General features: G+C 43.8%; 1 protein-coding gene across 2 annotated transcripts in view; it reads left to right on the top strand.

Moving 5' to 3' along the window:
• The window catches only part of MEP1B (meprin A subunit beta), a 39,038-nt gene extending 32,189 nt beyond the window's left edge, over window positions 1–6,849 (top strand). For both annotated transcript variants that reach the window (XM_045006536.1, XM_045006535.1), the window contains exons 12-15: window positions 624–803; window positions 1,442–1,592; window positions 4,851–5,052; window positions 6,632–6,849. In XM_045006536.1, the coding sequence (XP_044862471.1) occupies window positions 624–803; window positions 1,442–1,592; window positions 4,851–5,052; window positions 6,632–6,646 (548 nt within the window). In that variant the 3' untranslated portion in view covers window positions 6,647–6,849. The remainder of the gene's footprint in view (window positions 1–623; window positions 804–1,441; window positions 1,593–4,850; window positions 5,053–6,631) is intronic.
• The last annotated feature ends 9,889 nt before the right edge of the window (window positions 6,850–16,738 follow it).

Genomic DNA, 16,738 nt, shown 5'->3' with positions numbered 1-16,738 from the left:
CACTTTCCTTCTTTTTTCTCTTGGTCATTCGTATCCTGCTTACATCTCCAATCCCTGAGGGCAGCTCTTGATTCTTCGCCTTCTAGGTAGTGGAAGCCCCAAATAGAGGCAGCTAGGCTGGCTCCTTTACGTTACCAGCTACTTTCGCAGGTGTTTGATCTCTGCCTTGTGATGTCAAGCTGGCATATCTGGAGGAGGAGCCAGCAACTTGTGACCAGCTAGTTCTCCACAGACTACCAACAAATGCTTCACTTTGAGAACCACCAAACTAGTGCATTTTAAAAACTAATCCTGTGTTACCAATTTTTATTCCAACTTTATTCCAAAAAAGATTTCACAACAGGTTTTTTTTTTGGATGACACGCAGAATAGGCCGCATGTTCCTCTGCTCCCATCGCAAGATAAAAATCTATTTAACAAACCACTGGAAGACTTTCTTGATATAGCCTCCTGAGTCACACATCGCACTTGAGTTGATTCTCAGGCCCAGGAAGTGTGGAGGGGAGAGAGACAGTAATGTACATAATCCTACAACCAATATAACTCCTTATCTGAGTTTTGAGTAACTTCTTGTTTAAATATTCAGGACACACATACATACACACTTTTTTTCCCCCTTGCAGATTCGTCATCTTATTTTTGGGACAGGCCAGACAAAGTGGGATCGCCTGCTAATTTCGCTAATGGGACTCAATTCATGAGAGGGCCAGGACGTGGAACTAGTGGATTTCTAACTCATGAAAGGCTTAGAAGCCTCAACTTCATCAAAGAAGATGGTGTTTACATTCTTTTAACAATGGAAGGTATGTAAGCATTGATGGTAGCTATATAAAGTTGCTCTTTATAATGCAGTAAGCATGCAGTATGATGTTTTTAGTACTACATAAGGCTCCACTCCTACAAACATATATGCACATGATTAATTTTATGTGTGAGTAGCCTGGGAATCAGTGGGCCTACTCATGTGTTTAAAGTTAATCATGTGCTTGACTAAATGTATGGATAGCTATATTCACTGTATAATCTTCTACCTAGCTCATTACTAGGTTAAAAATCTAATTATACAATATGTGATGCTATTCCTATGCAAAATTTCTTAGCTAGACCACTTCTGGTCTCTTGTCTGTTTCTGAATGTAAACTGCAAAACATGGCAGAGGCATTTCATGCTGCTGAAAGGTAAAAATACCAGTTATTTATTTATAACAGCTGAAAATTGCTTAGGTTGTGTCACAGCCAGTGTATTATTGCTATTCACTTTTAGAATTCATCAGTAGTGCAAACTTGTGTTTGTTATGTATTCTCATTTTAATGTAGGGAAATGTTGTGTCCATTTGCAGAAAATCAGAGAGTTTAAAAAAACAGGTTAATGGAAAAATCTTATAGCTGGTCTATTAAAAAATAGTATGGCATGAAAACCTCGTGCTCTTTTTTTTCTTTAGATATCTCACATCTGAGATCAACTCAACAAAACTTTGCAATCGCCATCTCCAATACCACCACCAGTCCCACAACAGTACCAGTGACAGCAACTCCAAATTTCTGTGTAAATGGTGGTATCTCCATTGTCGTAGATGAAAAACCAGTGTGCAGGTAACTGACTTAATTCAATTCCAAGATTAATTTTATGATCAGAAAAAAAAATGTAGTAGAGTTTATCATTCAAGAAAATAAACTAAACTTGTTATCCTTGGAGAAGACTGGCAGGTTTTAATACGGTGAATTTCCAACATCACAAATCCAGGTGACTAGATTTGTGACCAGTTTGGGCAACACAGCTTTTCCCAGTCTCAGCCTTTTCCTATTTTAAAGTATTCTGTTTTTAATTTATTTTAATTAATATTTATTTTTAATATTTGTTAATGTGTTGTCGTAATTAAGTATTACCTCATCCTAATCTGAGAGTTAAATATTAATGGAGATGAAACAGAAGTTAAATGTAATCTCAAGGGAACTGATATTTTTGAAACAAGAAGTCAACACATGTATTGTTACATTCTGAACAGTTTCTTCAGAAATATTAGGTGGTCCTGATTATGGCTCTGAATTTCAAAAGTGTAACAGTTTGCCTTTGAAACTAAAGGGGACATGAAGTTTGTTGACTAAACTAGGTTTTTGCCTTCAAGGAAGTGAATAGCAGCATTTGTGGAATTTATTACAGCTAAGCAAGATGGATTCATTTACATATGCAATCTCATTGGTTAACATTGTTCCAGAGCTCAGTATCATCATTCTTTTGGTTGGTTAGTAGTACAGCAATGTCATGCCTGAGCATGCACACCTTGGGACTTCTGTGAGGCAGAATTCTGAAGGCCAAATGCATCAAGCTTTTAATTTAAGCCCTGATCATGCAAAATCTCATTGAAGTCAATGCACTTCATGTAAGCTCATAGTTTCTATGCAAGTGGATCCTTTTCTAGAACTGTGCCCATAATTTAATAGACAGGGAGTTTAAAGGGGCCAGACAGCCACAAATTGCAGCCTACAGGGCTGCCAGGCTTATGGATTAGAAGGAAAGTGGCAGTTGTAAACTCAGTAGTATTATAAATTTACAGTAATATTTTTCAATAACGACCTCAGGAGCACCTGCTCCATGTGCCGGAACTTATATCTCCTGGGGACAATAGCAGCCCTGGCTAAGGAGAAGGAAGTAGTTCTTTAGAACAGAAAGCAATTTCTACTTTTTGGTGGGATTTGTCCAGCTCTGTTTGAGTCTTACCAATTTCTTTTGTCATTGCCTGAGCATAAGGAAAATCCCCAAGTGGCAGCCCTACACCAACATCCCACCCAGCTACTGAGTGAGGAGGCCTGGACAAGGAAAGGGGACATGACTGAAGCATTTTCAATTGGGCCAGCCAAAGAATTGGGGTACTTTGCTTCCTTGGCCCCAGCTCTTGTGCCAAACACTACTTGGTCAGACCTGAGAATCTGGACCATAGTTCCTGTCCTGATTGTCTTCCAGTTTAAAAATGGATAGATGAGATTAATTGATAATGAGGGAGAGGTGAGGGTGCAGAAGAAGAGGGTTGCTCGAACATGATAATTGAGTTCTTTTGAATTGTAAGGATAGAGTAAGGCATCTGGATGGTTCCACCAGGTGGGTTGGTTGAGCTGTTTTTGTTGATAACCCCAGGGGCGGCTCTAGGAATTGCGCTGCCCCAAGCACGGCAGCACACCGCGGGGGGCGCTCTGGCAGTCGCCGGTCCTGCAGCTCTGGTGGACCTCCTGCAGACGTGCCTGCGGGAGGTCCACTGGAGCCGCGGGACCAGCGGACCCTCCGCAGGCATGCCTGCGGGAGGTCCACCGGAGCCGCCTGCCGCCTGCCGCCCTCCTGCGGCATGCCACCCCAAGCATGCGCTTGGCGCGCTGGGGTCTGGAGCCGGCCCTGGATAACCCTCTGCTCCCATCCACACACTCTTTTGAAGTGATTGGCTGAAGGAAACAGAAGTGCAACAGAGAGGAGATGAGCATGGCAGGGGGCAGAACTGAAGCAGGTCAGTATGATGAATTAACAGTAACGCAGGCAAACCGAATAACAGCTCTGCTGGTAGTAGCACCAGTTTCCAGGGGTATGGCTACACTGGCGAGTTGCAGCGCTGGAAAGCCTCCACCAGCGCTGCAATTAGTAAGTGGCCACACCTGCAGGGCACTTCCAGCGCTGCAACTCCCTGGCTGCAGCGCTGGCCGTACACCTCACTCAGCATGGGGAATAAGGATTCCAGCGCTGGTGCTGCAGCGCTGGTCATCAAGTGTGGCCACACACCAGCGCTGTGATTGGCCTCCAGGGTATAAGGATGTATCCCAGAATGCTTTTATAAATTACTCTCTTTGTTTTGTTGTGAACTCTGAGCTTCGTAGCTCCGTGGATCCGTTGATCCCGGAGCTGTTTATCTACACAAACAGCTCCTGTTTGCTGTGATCAATCTGTGAACAATCAAATGAGATAATGAGGCAGGCAGGGAGTGAGTGTTTGCTTGACAGAAACAGCGGGGGCAGAGGGGAGAAAGGGAGTCGTGTTGGCTGCAGGCTGTTTGCAGTTAAGAGTTAAGGGTAAGGGATCGGGAACATGTTCTGATTTTTCAAGTCAGGAAGCTAACACACAGTGTTGGCTCCAAAAATCCACTCTCTCTCTCTCCCCCCGCTCCCTGTCACACTACGCCCCACCCCACCCCCCTCTTTTGAAAAGAACCGTTGCTGCCACTTGAATGCTGGGATAGCTGCCCATAATGCATCACTCCCACCAGCGCTGCAAATGCTGCAAATGTGGCCACACACCAGCGCTGGTAGCTGTGAGTGTGGCCACACACCAGCGCTGGCCCTGCACAGCTGGACGACCAGCGCTGCAACTACCAGCGCTGCAGATTTGTAAGTGTAGCCATACCCCAGGAGTAGAAAATTAATTTTGTATTACCAGGAATGCCGTCAGTTCAAGGGGGAAAAGAAGAGCTAAACGGCAGCCAGAGGGTGGAGAGGTCCAAGGACACTGAATTCTCCTCATAGGTGGTGCCCTTTCAGTGGTGGTTTTTTTTTTTTTAAATAGGGCCACATACAACCAAGACAACGGCTAAAGTAATCAGAATGATCAACCAGTCTGGCCTTTAGACTTTCCCTAGAAGGCTGTCAACTAGAGTGGCTCCATCTGGAACAGGAGAGCAAAGGGCAACAGCAGCAAGGTGGCAGCTCAAATAGTGTGTATATACAGAGGGGAATACCCCACAGAGCAACTTTAATTCAGAGTTAGATTGCATCAGGAAGGTTTCATGTATGCTAATAACGAACCTACAGTTTACAGAACTGTATCTTTCTTTAATTTTTGTTAGCTGTTGAATAGGTGTTGCTCTTATTTTATAGATGTCCCGCAGGTGATGACTGGTGGTATATGGGAAAAAAGTGTGAGAAGAGAGGCTCAACTAAAGAAAATATGATAATAGCTGTTTCTGCGACGATTGCTGTGTTTGTCATTATGCTGCTTGTCACTGTTATAAGCATATGTTGCATGAGGAAGAAATACCAGCAAAAAATTATAAAAAACGAAGCTTGGATTTTAGAAAACGTAAGTATTGTCTTTTTAGTTAAAAGACTCGGGTATTTTCTAAACAAGGCCTTTTTGCAAAAGAATTGTGTGCTGAATAGGTGATAAGTTAAGAAAAGTGAACTTAATGAACAGGAGCTGAACAAATGTCAGGGAAAAAAGATGATGTCCAGGACACTCTGGCTTGATACTTAAAAAAGATAAAATAAAAAGCCTGGAACTTACTAAACAAGGTGGCAAGGTTTCAATCCCTTTATCTGAAGTACTTCCTTTCCTCCACTCTAAATAGTATTGTTATCTAAATCCGATTCCTGCAGCTAATGCCAGGAGCTTTTATAACCTGTATCAGTATGCCTACACACCCACAATGGTAAGCGTCCCACCCTGTGTAGACAGACTCACGCTAGCATGCTGAAAAGAGCGGTATAGACAGCATTTTGAAGTTGTGGCTCAGACTTCCCTGCCCGAGCTCTAGCTGAGGGAGTGGGGTGGGCTCCAGAGTCCAAGCTGCAATTTCAAAGCGCTGTCTGTGCAGCTATTTTAGTGTGCTAGTGCAAGCCTGGGTCTGTCAACCCAGGCTGGGCAGCTCGCTGCCACAGGCTGTGTATGTACACGTGTGCATGCACACACGCCGACTTTCTGTATTACACATCCAAAAAATGTGTATACGGCTTCCCCAGAAAGTATACACCATTCTATTATAAGAGAATGTTTTTCAGATATCCACCGTTAAAGTTATTTGATTCCAACTCCTCCCTGTGTAAAGTAGCAATTAAAGTTAACCTAAAAAGTGAAGGAAAATGCATTGAGTCGTGATGGGTGAAATCCTCACCTCATTGAAGTTAATGGCGGTTTTGCCACTGACTCCATTGAAGCCAGGATTATATATTACACACACACACACACACCTCACTGTCTCTCAGTGTGTGTAAACCTGATTTCCAACTGGTAACTCTCCTCATCTCCTCTGTCCTCAGTCATTGCCAAACTTAAAACATCTGATCTCCTACTGCATTTTCTACTATTTTTATTAAATGATCATCTTAAAACATCTGGGTTACTGCACAGGATGACAAGCATCTCTGCCCAATGGCTGTTCCTTTTGCAAATAAATGTTTTTTGATATAATGTGTTAAAATAATAAAAATAATAATTAACAATAAAGAAGAGAGCAGGTTAAAACGGTTTTAAAAACCAGAATCACCAAATCAGGTGGCCTTCACTGAATCTTTAATAAAACAGGGTCTCTGGCAGTCTTCTTGAGGCAGGGAGTTCTACATATGAAGTCTTAAACCGAGAAAACTCTTTATTCCAATCTGATCAAGATGAAACCTCAAAATACAGCGAGGATGAAGAACTGGCTAATCCCAGCATCCATAGCAAGGCACGGGAGTACCCTGTAAATGTAGAGACCAGCAATAATGCAGTACAAGTCTTCCAACAGCATACTGACAAAGATTTGCTTCCCCCTAAAATTTCTGTCTCTTACCTTCTCTTGATCTGCACTCAAATTACACTGTTTAATGTTGTTTGTGTTTCTAGAGTCATTCAAGTTTTGGCATTTCCCTTAGTTATAAGATGCATTTTCTTCATTTAACAGAATAGACATCTGTGACATAAAATGAATGAAATCTGAGACGTAAAAACCAATGACCAAGAGATCAGTGTTTGAAGTCACCTGGATGCCTCAACCACACAATTATTTTACAGTTACCGTTTATCTTAGCCATCCTGCTAAAATCTGTTAAGAATGAAAAATTAAGCATCATCTTAGATAAAGTCTGTGTACTATGACAAGACCAATAAAGTGTCTGAAATTGGTAGGCTACTCATTGTACATGGAAATATGTCATTGTGTGAGATGTCTGACATTCACTTTAAGTCTCCCTGAACATGAAGAAGATATACAGAACAAAGACAGACTAGATTATCCATTTTACCAAGACAACAATGAGACACTGTCTCATTGTGCTGCTGGCACCTCAATTCGGCATACAAATCCAAGTAAATATATACACTTACTAAGTGCTCCTGATGCCTTTTCATGAACTGATTCATGAGATGTTGCTGGCAGCTGCATATTTTTATTATACAAAACATTCAAAACAAGACTAGCATCAAAGACCTGAGTACATAACAGTAGCTAAGCATTAAATGATAAATACAACATTATCTGACACCATGACTTGACTGTCTTTTTGCATCTTGTCCAAGAGATGCCACACTTCCTTAGATTCGAAAGGTTTATTATTTCCACTCTTTATAGAATGAACAAGCTGAGGAACAGGGATATATTGTGAGCAAGTTGCTCTCAATGCTTTCAGAAGAGCTGCTTTAACCTCTTCACATCTGTCAAAAGTGAGAACAGTTTTAAGGAAAAAGGACAGACTTTTTAGAACACTCAAGTTCCAGAGTACTTGCTTCACAGAAAACACATCTCTAACTATATTCCCAAAAGGAGTGTTAATGATGGTGATAGTATCACCTGTAATTCATTAAATAAATTTTAAACACTGACATGCTCAGACAATTACTATTATTCAGCATATTCACTATAGCTCTTGGAATATGTTTGTATTTAATTTTTTTTTAGATCAAAATTGTCTTTCATATGTCCTTCAGCGACAGATATTCTTCATTTTACTCTGCCAGTTACCTGCATCCTACACAAGGCTGTTATTTATTTTTATTATATCAAATATATATCCTACATCAGGAAACAGGATGTTCTAGAAACATGTTTATGCTAAATTCCACATCATTTGAAATTTCTTATATTTATTTATATTACCATAGCACCTAGAAGCCATAGCCATGGATCAGGACCCCAATGTGCTACGCGGTGTACAAACACAGAACATGATTAAACTCCTTGGGGTAGAGACAGTCTCAATATAAGGCAAGAGATAGATGGATACAGAGACCCAGGGAAGTTCAATAAAACAATATTGGTAATAGTGCAACACAGCACATCAGCAGTACTAGGTCTTGTGTCTACGGTATTTATATGACTCCCACCATGGCAGTATCTGGGCACCTCACAATCTCAGTGTATCCTCACAACCCCTCGAGGTAGGAAAGCATTATTATCCCCATGTTATAGATGTGAAACTGAGGCAAAGAGAGATGAATAGACTAAACCAAGGTCACACAGGAAGACTTTGATAGAAGAGGGTCTGAACCTTGGTCTCTCCAGTTCCAGGCTAGCACTCCAGCTATTAGGACATCCTTCATCTCTGGGCCTAATCAGATTGAGCACTAGAAATTAGTGATCTACTGGACTATGTAGATTTGGATGTACAGTGCCCAGAGGTGTAACTTTCTACAAAGAATGTGCCAAGAGATTTTGCAGATCTGTAGGCAATTCACCAATACACATTTCACATTAATTTTAGATACCAAGTACTTGAAAAAAAGTATTAACATAATAGCAAATACAAATTGTCAAAAAAAGATGGAAAATGTTGAAAACTGAAAAAAATTACTAAAAAACAGAACTTACTGCCCTGAACAATTGAAAAATGAAAAATTCTACCCAAAAATCATAATCCAAAAATTTTCATTTCTTTAGATTTTTTTGTGTGTAAAATAGTTACCATTTCCCCATCGGCTCTGTGATCAAAGCATTTCAACAACATTGTCTGAAAATGCAGCTAATATTTTTAAAGCATTTTTAGCCATTTTCTGTTAGCCTTTGTTGGAGCTGAAGACTACAGAGACCAGTCAGGCAAAACTAATAAGGGTGATTAGAGGCAATATGCAAGGTGGATTAAAAATATATATCTGTATCATACTGTATCTGACTTGAAATAAACTTCCCTTGTCTGAAGCACCTCACTGATCAATTTGCATGTAAATAGTCAAAAACACCCCAACTGTTAAAATATTTAGAGTAGATTTGCATGGATTTATGTAACAGCAGATACACAAAAAAGTCTTATGATTTTATGTTTCATCTAGCTCTGGCTACAAATATTTAAGAATGGAATGTTGTAAACAATCAGCCTTCCATCATTTTAAACAAACTACTAGACGTGGGACTTCAGATATAATATTTTTTTAAGCCAATTTATTCTGAAGTTCTGAAGAGGCCTGTAAATAAAAGTGCCACCCGAACTCTAACATGACTAGCTCTATCATTAGAGCGAGAAAGCTTAAGGTATATAGTACTCCGCTGACCAAGGCCCCAATTCAAACACTTAATCATACACTAAGTTCTGCTGACTTCAAATAGCAATCAATGGAGACTGCATAAAATTAGGAGACTAAAGGTGCTTTTTTACCGGGAGGGATAACGATCAGAACACACCATTCAGAGCTCAACCAACTGTTGCGATACTATTTTTCTATACAAATAGGGTGGGGAATTAAAAACACATATCTGGGTTGGGTGATTAAAGTGCTGCATTTTGGGAATGTCTTCACTGTCAACAGGAATTTGCCCTGGCGTTCTAATTTGACGGGATGAAGCTGAATTGCAATATGACCATTTCTAGTAAAACCAGCACTGAAGATGTATCAAGATCTGGCCTTATATAGTCTTCTCAAAGACCTAACTCACGTTGTCTCAGAATGAAAATTTCCCTACAGAGGTTCTAGCACTGGGTCCATCGCGTTTAGTGAAACACTTTAACTTTTTAAATGAGCTAAAACAAATCTTGGACGGAAGGAAGTGACCACATTTCAAGCTGTTAATTAATACTTTGTCAGTAAACACACATCAAGGTGTTACAGTTAATGTACAGATCAGGGCCTATATGAGTAAACTAGACATCCCACACTGGCTCATAACTTTAAAAAAGGAAGAAAACAACTGGGTATATTTTATTAAGATTATTACATACTTGGCTCAGTACATAGGTGCTGGAACTAGGGGTGCTGGAGTGCTGCAGAATCCCCTGGCTTGGAATGGTTTCCATTATATACAGGGGTTTGCAGTTTGGTTCAATGGCTCTCAGCCCCCCCCCCCCCCACCGTACAAATTGTTTCAGCTCCCCTGACTGGGTACAATCTTTACTGGTGAAAAGTAGGAGTCCTGAAGTGCTTTCAGTTCATGACTTTTCTTATGTCTGGAGCTCGTCCTTCAAGAGAACATTAAAAAAAATTAACCTGCTCCACAGAAGCTAGGGCTTTTTGTTGTTTGTTTTGGTTTTATCTGATGCCATATCGACTAAGCACTTCTTGACCCCCTCATCCACGTTCTCTTTATTTATTTTTCTTTTTTTTTCTGGTTCTCCAAGACCTTTAAGACAATTTAAAATTTTCTAGTCATTCCATCTAATTTCTAAACTAAAAGTTAATTGTATTAGAATACTACCACTTCACCTTCTTGAAGGAAGCAACCTGGACCAACTCCAATGCCATTTCAGCATCTTGAAGGTCTATTGTCCTGCTCATTGTGGCTTTTGCGTGAGCAGCTGATACAGCCAGAGCACTGATTTGGTTAACTGGCATTGTTTAAATGTAAATAAACATGTACAATTCAGATAGCTATTATCCAGCACTATGTTTCAACCAAGCCCTTTCAGGGTGTACAGTTTACGAGACTTGTACCTTCATTCCAAGGGGACAATGTGCTGAAGCAGATTTCATTCTTGTGTGTGCAAAGCAAGAGATTAACATTCGGGATATGTCAACACTTGGAGTTGGAGGTGTGATTCCCAGCTTGAGGAGACATACTAATGCCAGCTCACATCCAGCTAGTGTACTAAAAATATCCAGGCACCCACAGTGGTGCAGGCAGAGGCTTGGGCTAGCCCACAAAGAACATATGCATGGGGTCTAGTCTGGACAGGTTTGTACTCTGGGCTGCTAGCCTCTCCCGCCATTGCCCATACTACTGCAGCTACAATATTTTGTTAGCATGCTAGCTTGATGAGAGCTAGCACGAGTGTGTCCTCAGGAGCCTGACATGCCCAGCTTCCAGTGTAGATATACCCTTGGAGCCAAATTCAGGTTCACAGAAATTTTACCTGCTTACTCTAGAAGTCTCTGGACCAAATTCAGCAGTTACATAAACAGGGGTGTAAGTGACCCAATTCTCTGAACATCCTACACACATCCCTCGGCCTGTGCTGCTTCCTGCCACCCCCATTGGCCTGGAGCAGCGACCCGCAGCCAGCATGGGCGCCAACTTATATGGGCTCCTGGGGCTAAAGCCCCAGGAATATTCACAGTCAGGGGCTCTGCTCCACCAATATTTGGAGCTGGGTTTCTCCCCTGCTTGGAGTGCCCCCCCGCCCCCGCCTCTCACCCCCCCCCGCCGCCGCCGCCAGGGCTGGAGCTTCCCCCCCCTCCCCGGAGCTTCCCTGCCTGAACGTAAAGAGCGCGCAACGCGCGTCTCTCTCTCCCTTGCTGCTGCTGCTGCTGCCGCCACCTAAGGGCTACAGCATAACAGCAATGCAAGCTGCTGGTGCTGTAGCACCTCAGGAGGGGGAGGGGAGTGGAGGGGGCCGTGCCATGCTTGGCAGCCCTCCCCTCCCCTCCCCTCCCCCTACCTGGAGGAGACGCGAAGGGGACTTCCGGCCAGGAGACAGACATCACTCACCTTAGCAGCTGCTGGGGCTTCCATGAGTGTTTGACCCTATGATTCCCCCCCTGCCCCAGCCCCAGCCCCTACTCCTGCCCCAGGCTGGGCAAGGGGCAGCCCCATCCCCCATCCACAGTGAAGTTATGGTGAGGGGCAGCAACATGGAAGGCCACCTGTGATGGCAAACCCTCCCTCCGCCCACCAGTACCCATCATAGGGGAGGTGAGTGAGCTTTCTGGACCTGAGAGGGGCCCTTGGAGCATGTGGAGTGACTGTGGTGCAGAGTGAGTGTGCTGTGGGGGGCAGAGGGGAGAGGAGGGGTCCCTCCCCTGGAGCTTGCTGCTGCCAGTGGTGGTGATGGGGAGTCCTCTCTGGCCCTAGCCCTGGGGCAGCCTGTCTGCACCCCAAGTTCCTCATCCTCAGCCCTGCCCCACCCCAAAGCCTGCACCCCCAGCATTGAGCACGCTCCTGCACTGTGAACCCCTTATCCCCAGCCCCACCCCAGAACCCTCACCTGAGGGGAAAAACATGCAACTTAAATTTGGTGGTCAGTTTGGAGTATCATTGTATTTAGCACAATATTTGATTATTTTACTCCCTTCAAAGTATGTAACTGGTCGTATACAGGTGTTATGAAGAGGGAATGTGCTTAATGTTTTCTCTGAATACTGTCTGTGTGCCTCAGTTTCCCCAATGCATTTCTTAAGGCTCTAGATCAGGGGTCTGCAACCTGCAGCTCTTCAGCCTCCTTGTTATGGCTCCCTTCGGCCTTGACAAAAGAAAAAAAAAGAATAACGGTTATTTATTAATTTAATTTTTATTTATATATTATTTTATTTTTGTTTATTTTGTTGCACAGTTATCTTGGAGTTCGAGGTGATACTTTAACATTGAATTTTTAAAAAGTTTTTATAATTTGTCAATTAAAATATGCATCACATCCACGTCTATAGCCTTCGCCTTTACCTGCAGGCGGCTTCTTGAGTGTGCGACCCCCGCGGTAAGCTAACCATGAATACATCCCAAAAAAGAAAAATCTCAGAAGAAAACAGAGAGTTTAATTCTGCATGGACAGATTCCTTTGCCTTCACTGCCAACGACGCTGGCTTACCTGTGTGCTTGATATGTGGCGAGAAATTAGCAAACAACAAAAAATGTAACGTTGAAAGACATTTTCAAAACAAGCACTCAGCATTTTCTGAAAAGTACCCAACTGAAGATGGGCGAAAGAGAGCGATTTCGGAACTACTACGGAAAGTTGAGCAGAGCAAACATACTTTCAAGAAGTGGATCAACTCTCCAAACTCAACAACAGCTGCTAGTTTTGTGGCAGCTCATGAGATCGTAAGGAGGGGGAAGCCGTTCACAGACGGAGAATACATGAAAGAATTGTTCATAAAAATATCAGAGCATCTATTCTCCGAATTCAAAAACAAACAGGAAATTATTCAGAAAATTAAAGAAATGCCTCTCTCTGCAAAGACCGTCAAGGACAGGACCATTAAAATGGCAACAAACATCACCAGTGAGCAAATTGATGACATCAATTCAGCTTAAGCATATTCAATTGCCTGTGATGAGTCAAGTGATGTAAACGATATTGAGCAGACAGCACTGTTATGCAGATATGTGAACTCTGATGGGCTGCAGGAAGAACTGATTGAACTCATACCGCTAAAGGGCCAAACGCGGGGACAGGACATTTGTGAGGCTGTTTTGAGTTGTCTAAAAGCCAAAGGAATAAACACCACTCACCTGGTGTCAGTGTCTACTGATGGTGCACCTAGTATGAGAGGAGCACAGAAGGGCTTTGTGAATTTACTTCAAAAGTCGCTGGATCGAGAGCTGATGACGTTTCACTGCATCTTGCACCAAGAAGCACTGTGCGCTCAAACATTCCCCCCTGAATGTGTGGAAGTGATGAACCTTGTTATTAAGATAGTGAACAAAATAATTGCAAATGGGTTAAACCACCGACAGTTTTGTTCATGGTTAGATGAAGTCGAGAGCGCATATTTGGACCTCCTGCTGCACAACAGAGTTCGGTGGCTGTCAAGGGGAGACGTGCTGAAACGCTTCACTGCTTGTCTGGAACATGTGAAAACCTTCTTGGAAAGCAAAGGCCTCAGCTATCCCGAACTGGGAGACCTCGATTGGCTGGAAAAGTTTTATTTCATGGTGGATATGACAAGTCACTTAAACACGCTGAATAAAAATCTCCAGGGAAAGGGAAGCACGGCCCTGCAGTTGCTGGAGGATGTTCTCGCGTTTGAGCGCAAGATGACAGTGTTTGCCAGAGATGTACGCTCTCTCACTTCCCCTTCCTGAGAGAGTTCAAAGAAGAGAACAATCACATAAATTGTGATTATTTACACCGTGCAATTATGGCAATGCAAGCTGCATTTGGAGAAAAATTCAGCGAGTTCAGAAAGGAAAAAAACATCTGTCCTTCCCTGTCACACCGCTGGACATCGACCCATCCCTGCTGAACATATCCACATTCACAGGGATAAGTCAGCCCGATCTTGAAATTGAACTGGCCGACATAGTGGATAAAGACTTATGGGTGTCCAAGTTCAAAAGCCTGACAGCGGATCTCGAAGAAGTCGCCCGTCAGAAGGCTACTCTCGCTAAAGAGCACAAATGGAATGATATTGAAAACCTCCCCAAACCCGACAAACTTGTTTTTGAAACATGGAGTGCCATTCCGACACGTATATGAACATGAAAAAGTATGCATTTGGAGTCCTGTCCATCTTTGGCTCAACATACTTATGCGAGCAAGTTTTCTCGAGAATGAACTTCATAAAGTCCAAATATCGCTCCCGCCTCACAAATGAGAGCCTACAGTCCTGTGTGAAGATCAAAGTCACATCTTACAGCCCCGACATAGGGAAGATCAGCATCTAGCTTCAGAAACAGAAGTCACATTAAACAGGTGAGAACACTAGCATTTAATAGGCTATTATTATTCAGAAAAAAACATTTATTTCAGACCCAGAGCTGATGTAGTTTTTTATTGTATGTTCAGGTGCTTCGGTTGATTGCTGGCCGAGAAAGAAACCCGAAGAGGATGAGAGCACACTGAAATGGACTTGTCAAAAAACGTTCCTAATTTTATGTTTACTTTTTTAAAACTGCTAAGCTGCAACTATATGTTTTTTTATATTAAAGTGGGCTACGTTTTATTTTAATTTTACACAAATACGGGAAGGACTCAAAAAGGCCTGCATAGTTCAGTGTTTAATTTATTTCAAAGTAGGCCTACACATGCACACTGCACTTCTGTTTGTTGTATTCTGTTGTTGTAACAGGTAAAATTAAAAAAAGATTAAAACTTTTAAAAGTTTATAAGCAGTGTTATGTTTTGCGGCTCCAGACTATTTTTCTTTAGTGGAAGAGGGGGCAAAATGGCTCTTTTGATAGTAAAGGTTGCCGACCCCTGCTCTAGATGGTGGGATAAGGGGGTGTGATTGTTGTAAAGCCCTAGAGGGCCAGTGTGATGCTGTCTGCACAGAGAATGGCCGACACCCTGTCTCCAGGCAACTGATGGCCTGGGCCCCTCCCCTGCAAAGGTGCCAGCTGAAGGTGTTGGAGACAAAGAGATCAGGTGACTTCCTGGCCCGGGAAAGGAACTGAGCAGAGAGAAGTGGGGGCTGGAGGGGGTTTGGGAGTCTGGAGCTGGCTGGGGACCAGGCGTGAAGTGCAGACAAGGGGGGTCTGGCTCACTGCCCCCAGAATGGACCCGGCTGAGGGGTCCGGTTCACTGTACCTACAAGCTCTGTTTTAGACCCTGTTCCTGTCATTGAATAAACCTCTGTGTTACTGGCTGGCTGAGAGTCACATCTGACTGCAAAGTGGGGAGGTAGGACCCTGTGGCTTCCCCAGGACCCCGCCGAGGCGGGGTCACTGTGGGAAGGGCATGGAGGGGCAGAGGATGCTGAATGCTCCAAGGAGAGACCCAGGAGGTGAAGCCGTGTGAGCTTCTTGCCCTGAAAAAGTCTGCTCCAAGGGAGAGGAGGCTGCCCAAAGTCCTGACTGGCTTTGTGAGGAGCAGTTCCAGAGCATCGCCCAGGGACTCTGTGACACCCGGTACCCACCACAGGAGAGGCGAGTGGGCTTTCTGGACCTGAGAGAGTCCCTAGGAGCATGTGCAGTGACTGTGGTGCAGAGTGAGTATGCTGCGGGGGGGCGGAGGGGTCCGTCCCCTGGAGCTTGTGGCTGCCGGTAACTGGGGGGGGGAGTCCTCTCTGGCCATAACCCTGGGGCAGCCTGTCTGCATCCCAAGTTCCTTATCCTCAGCCCTGCCCCACCCCAGTCCCTGCACCCCCAGCACCCCAGCCCTGAGCACCCTCCTGCACTGTGAACCCCTCATCCCCAGCCCAACCCCAGAGCTCTCACCTGAGGGGAAAAACGTGCAACTTAAATTTGGTGGTCAGTTTGGAGTATCATTTTGTTTAGCACGATACTTGACTATTTTACACCCCTTTAAAGTATATAACTAGTCGTATACAGGTGTTACAAAGTGGGAATGTTCTTAATGTTTTCTCTGAATACTGTGTGGGTGCCTCAGTTTCCTCTCTGCATTTCTCAAGGATCTAGATGGTGGGATAAGGGGGTGTGATTGTTGTAGAGCCCTAGAGGGACAGTGTGAGCTGTCTGCACAGAGAATGGCTGAAACTCTGTCTCCTGGTAACTGATGGCCTGGGCCACTCTCCTGCAAGGTGCCAACGGAAGGTGTTGGAGAACAGAGAGATCGGCTGGCCTCCTAATGCCTGGAAAAGAGACAAAGGCCAGAGGAGGGAGTGTCAGTACCTGTGCAGACTTCTGGGAAGTGCATGGTGTGGAAGGGGATGCTGTGATGCTTTGGAACAACTCCATACAAAGCCAGTCAGGACTCTGGGGGAGCCTCCTCTCTCGGAGCATACTGTCTCCAGGGCAAGAAGCTTACACCTTCCTGGGTCTGACCTCGGAGCATTCAGCATGCCCTTCCACATCATGCACTTTCCACAGCGAGTCTGCCCAGGCGGGTCCTGGGGCAACCAGAGGTCCCTGCACCCCAACTCCGCAGTCAGATCTGACTCTCAGCCAGACAGTAAAACAGAAGGTTTATTAGATGATGGGAACACAGTTTAAACAGAGCTTGTTGGTACAGAAAACAGAACCCCTCTGTCAGGT

Source organism: Mauremys mutica, chromosome 2 (genome assembly GCF_020497125.1).
Source record: "Mauremys mutica isolate MM-2020 ecotype Southern chromosome 2, ASM2049712v1, whole genome shotgun sequence".
Classification (NCBI taxonomy): Eukaryota; Metazoa; Chordata; order Testudines; family Geoemydidae; genus Mauremys; species Mauremys mutica.
The sequence above is the reverse complement of the archived record's forward strand: the minus strand, read 5'-3'. Positions and strand labels throughout refer to the sequence as shown.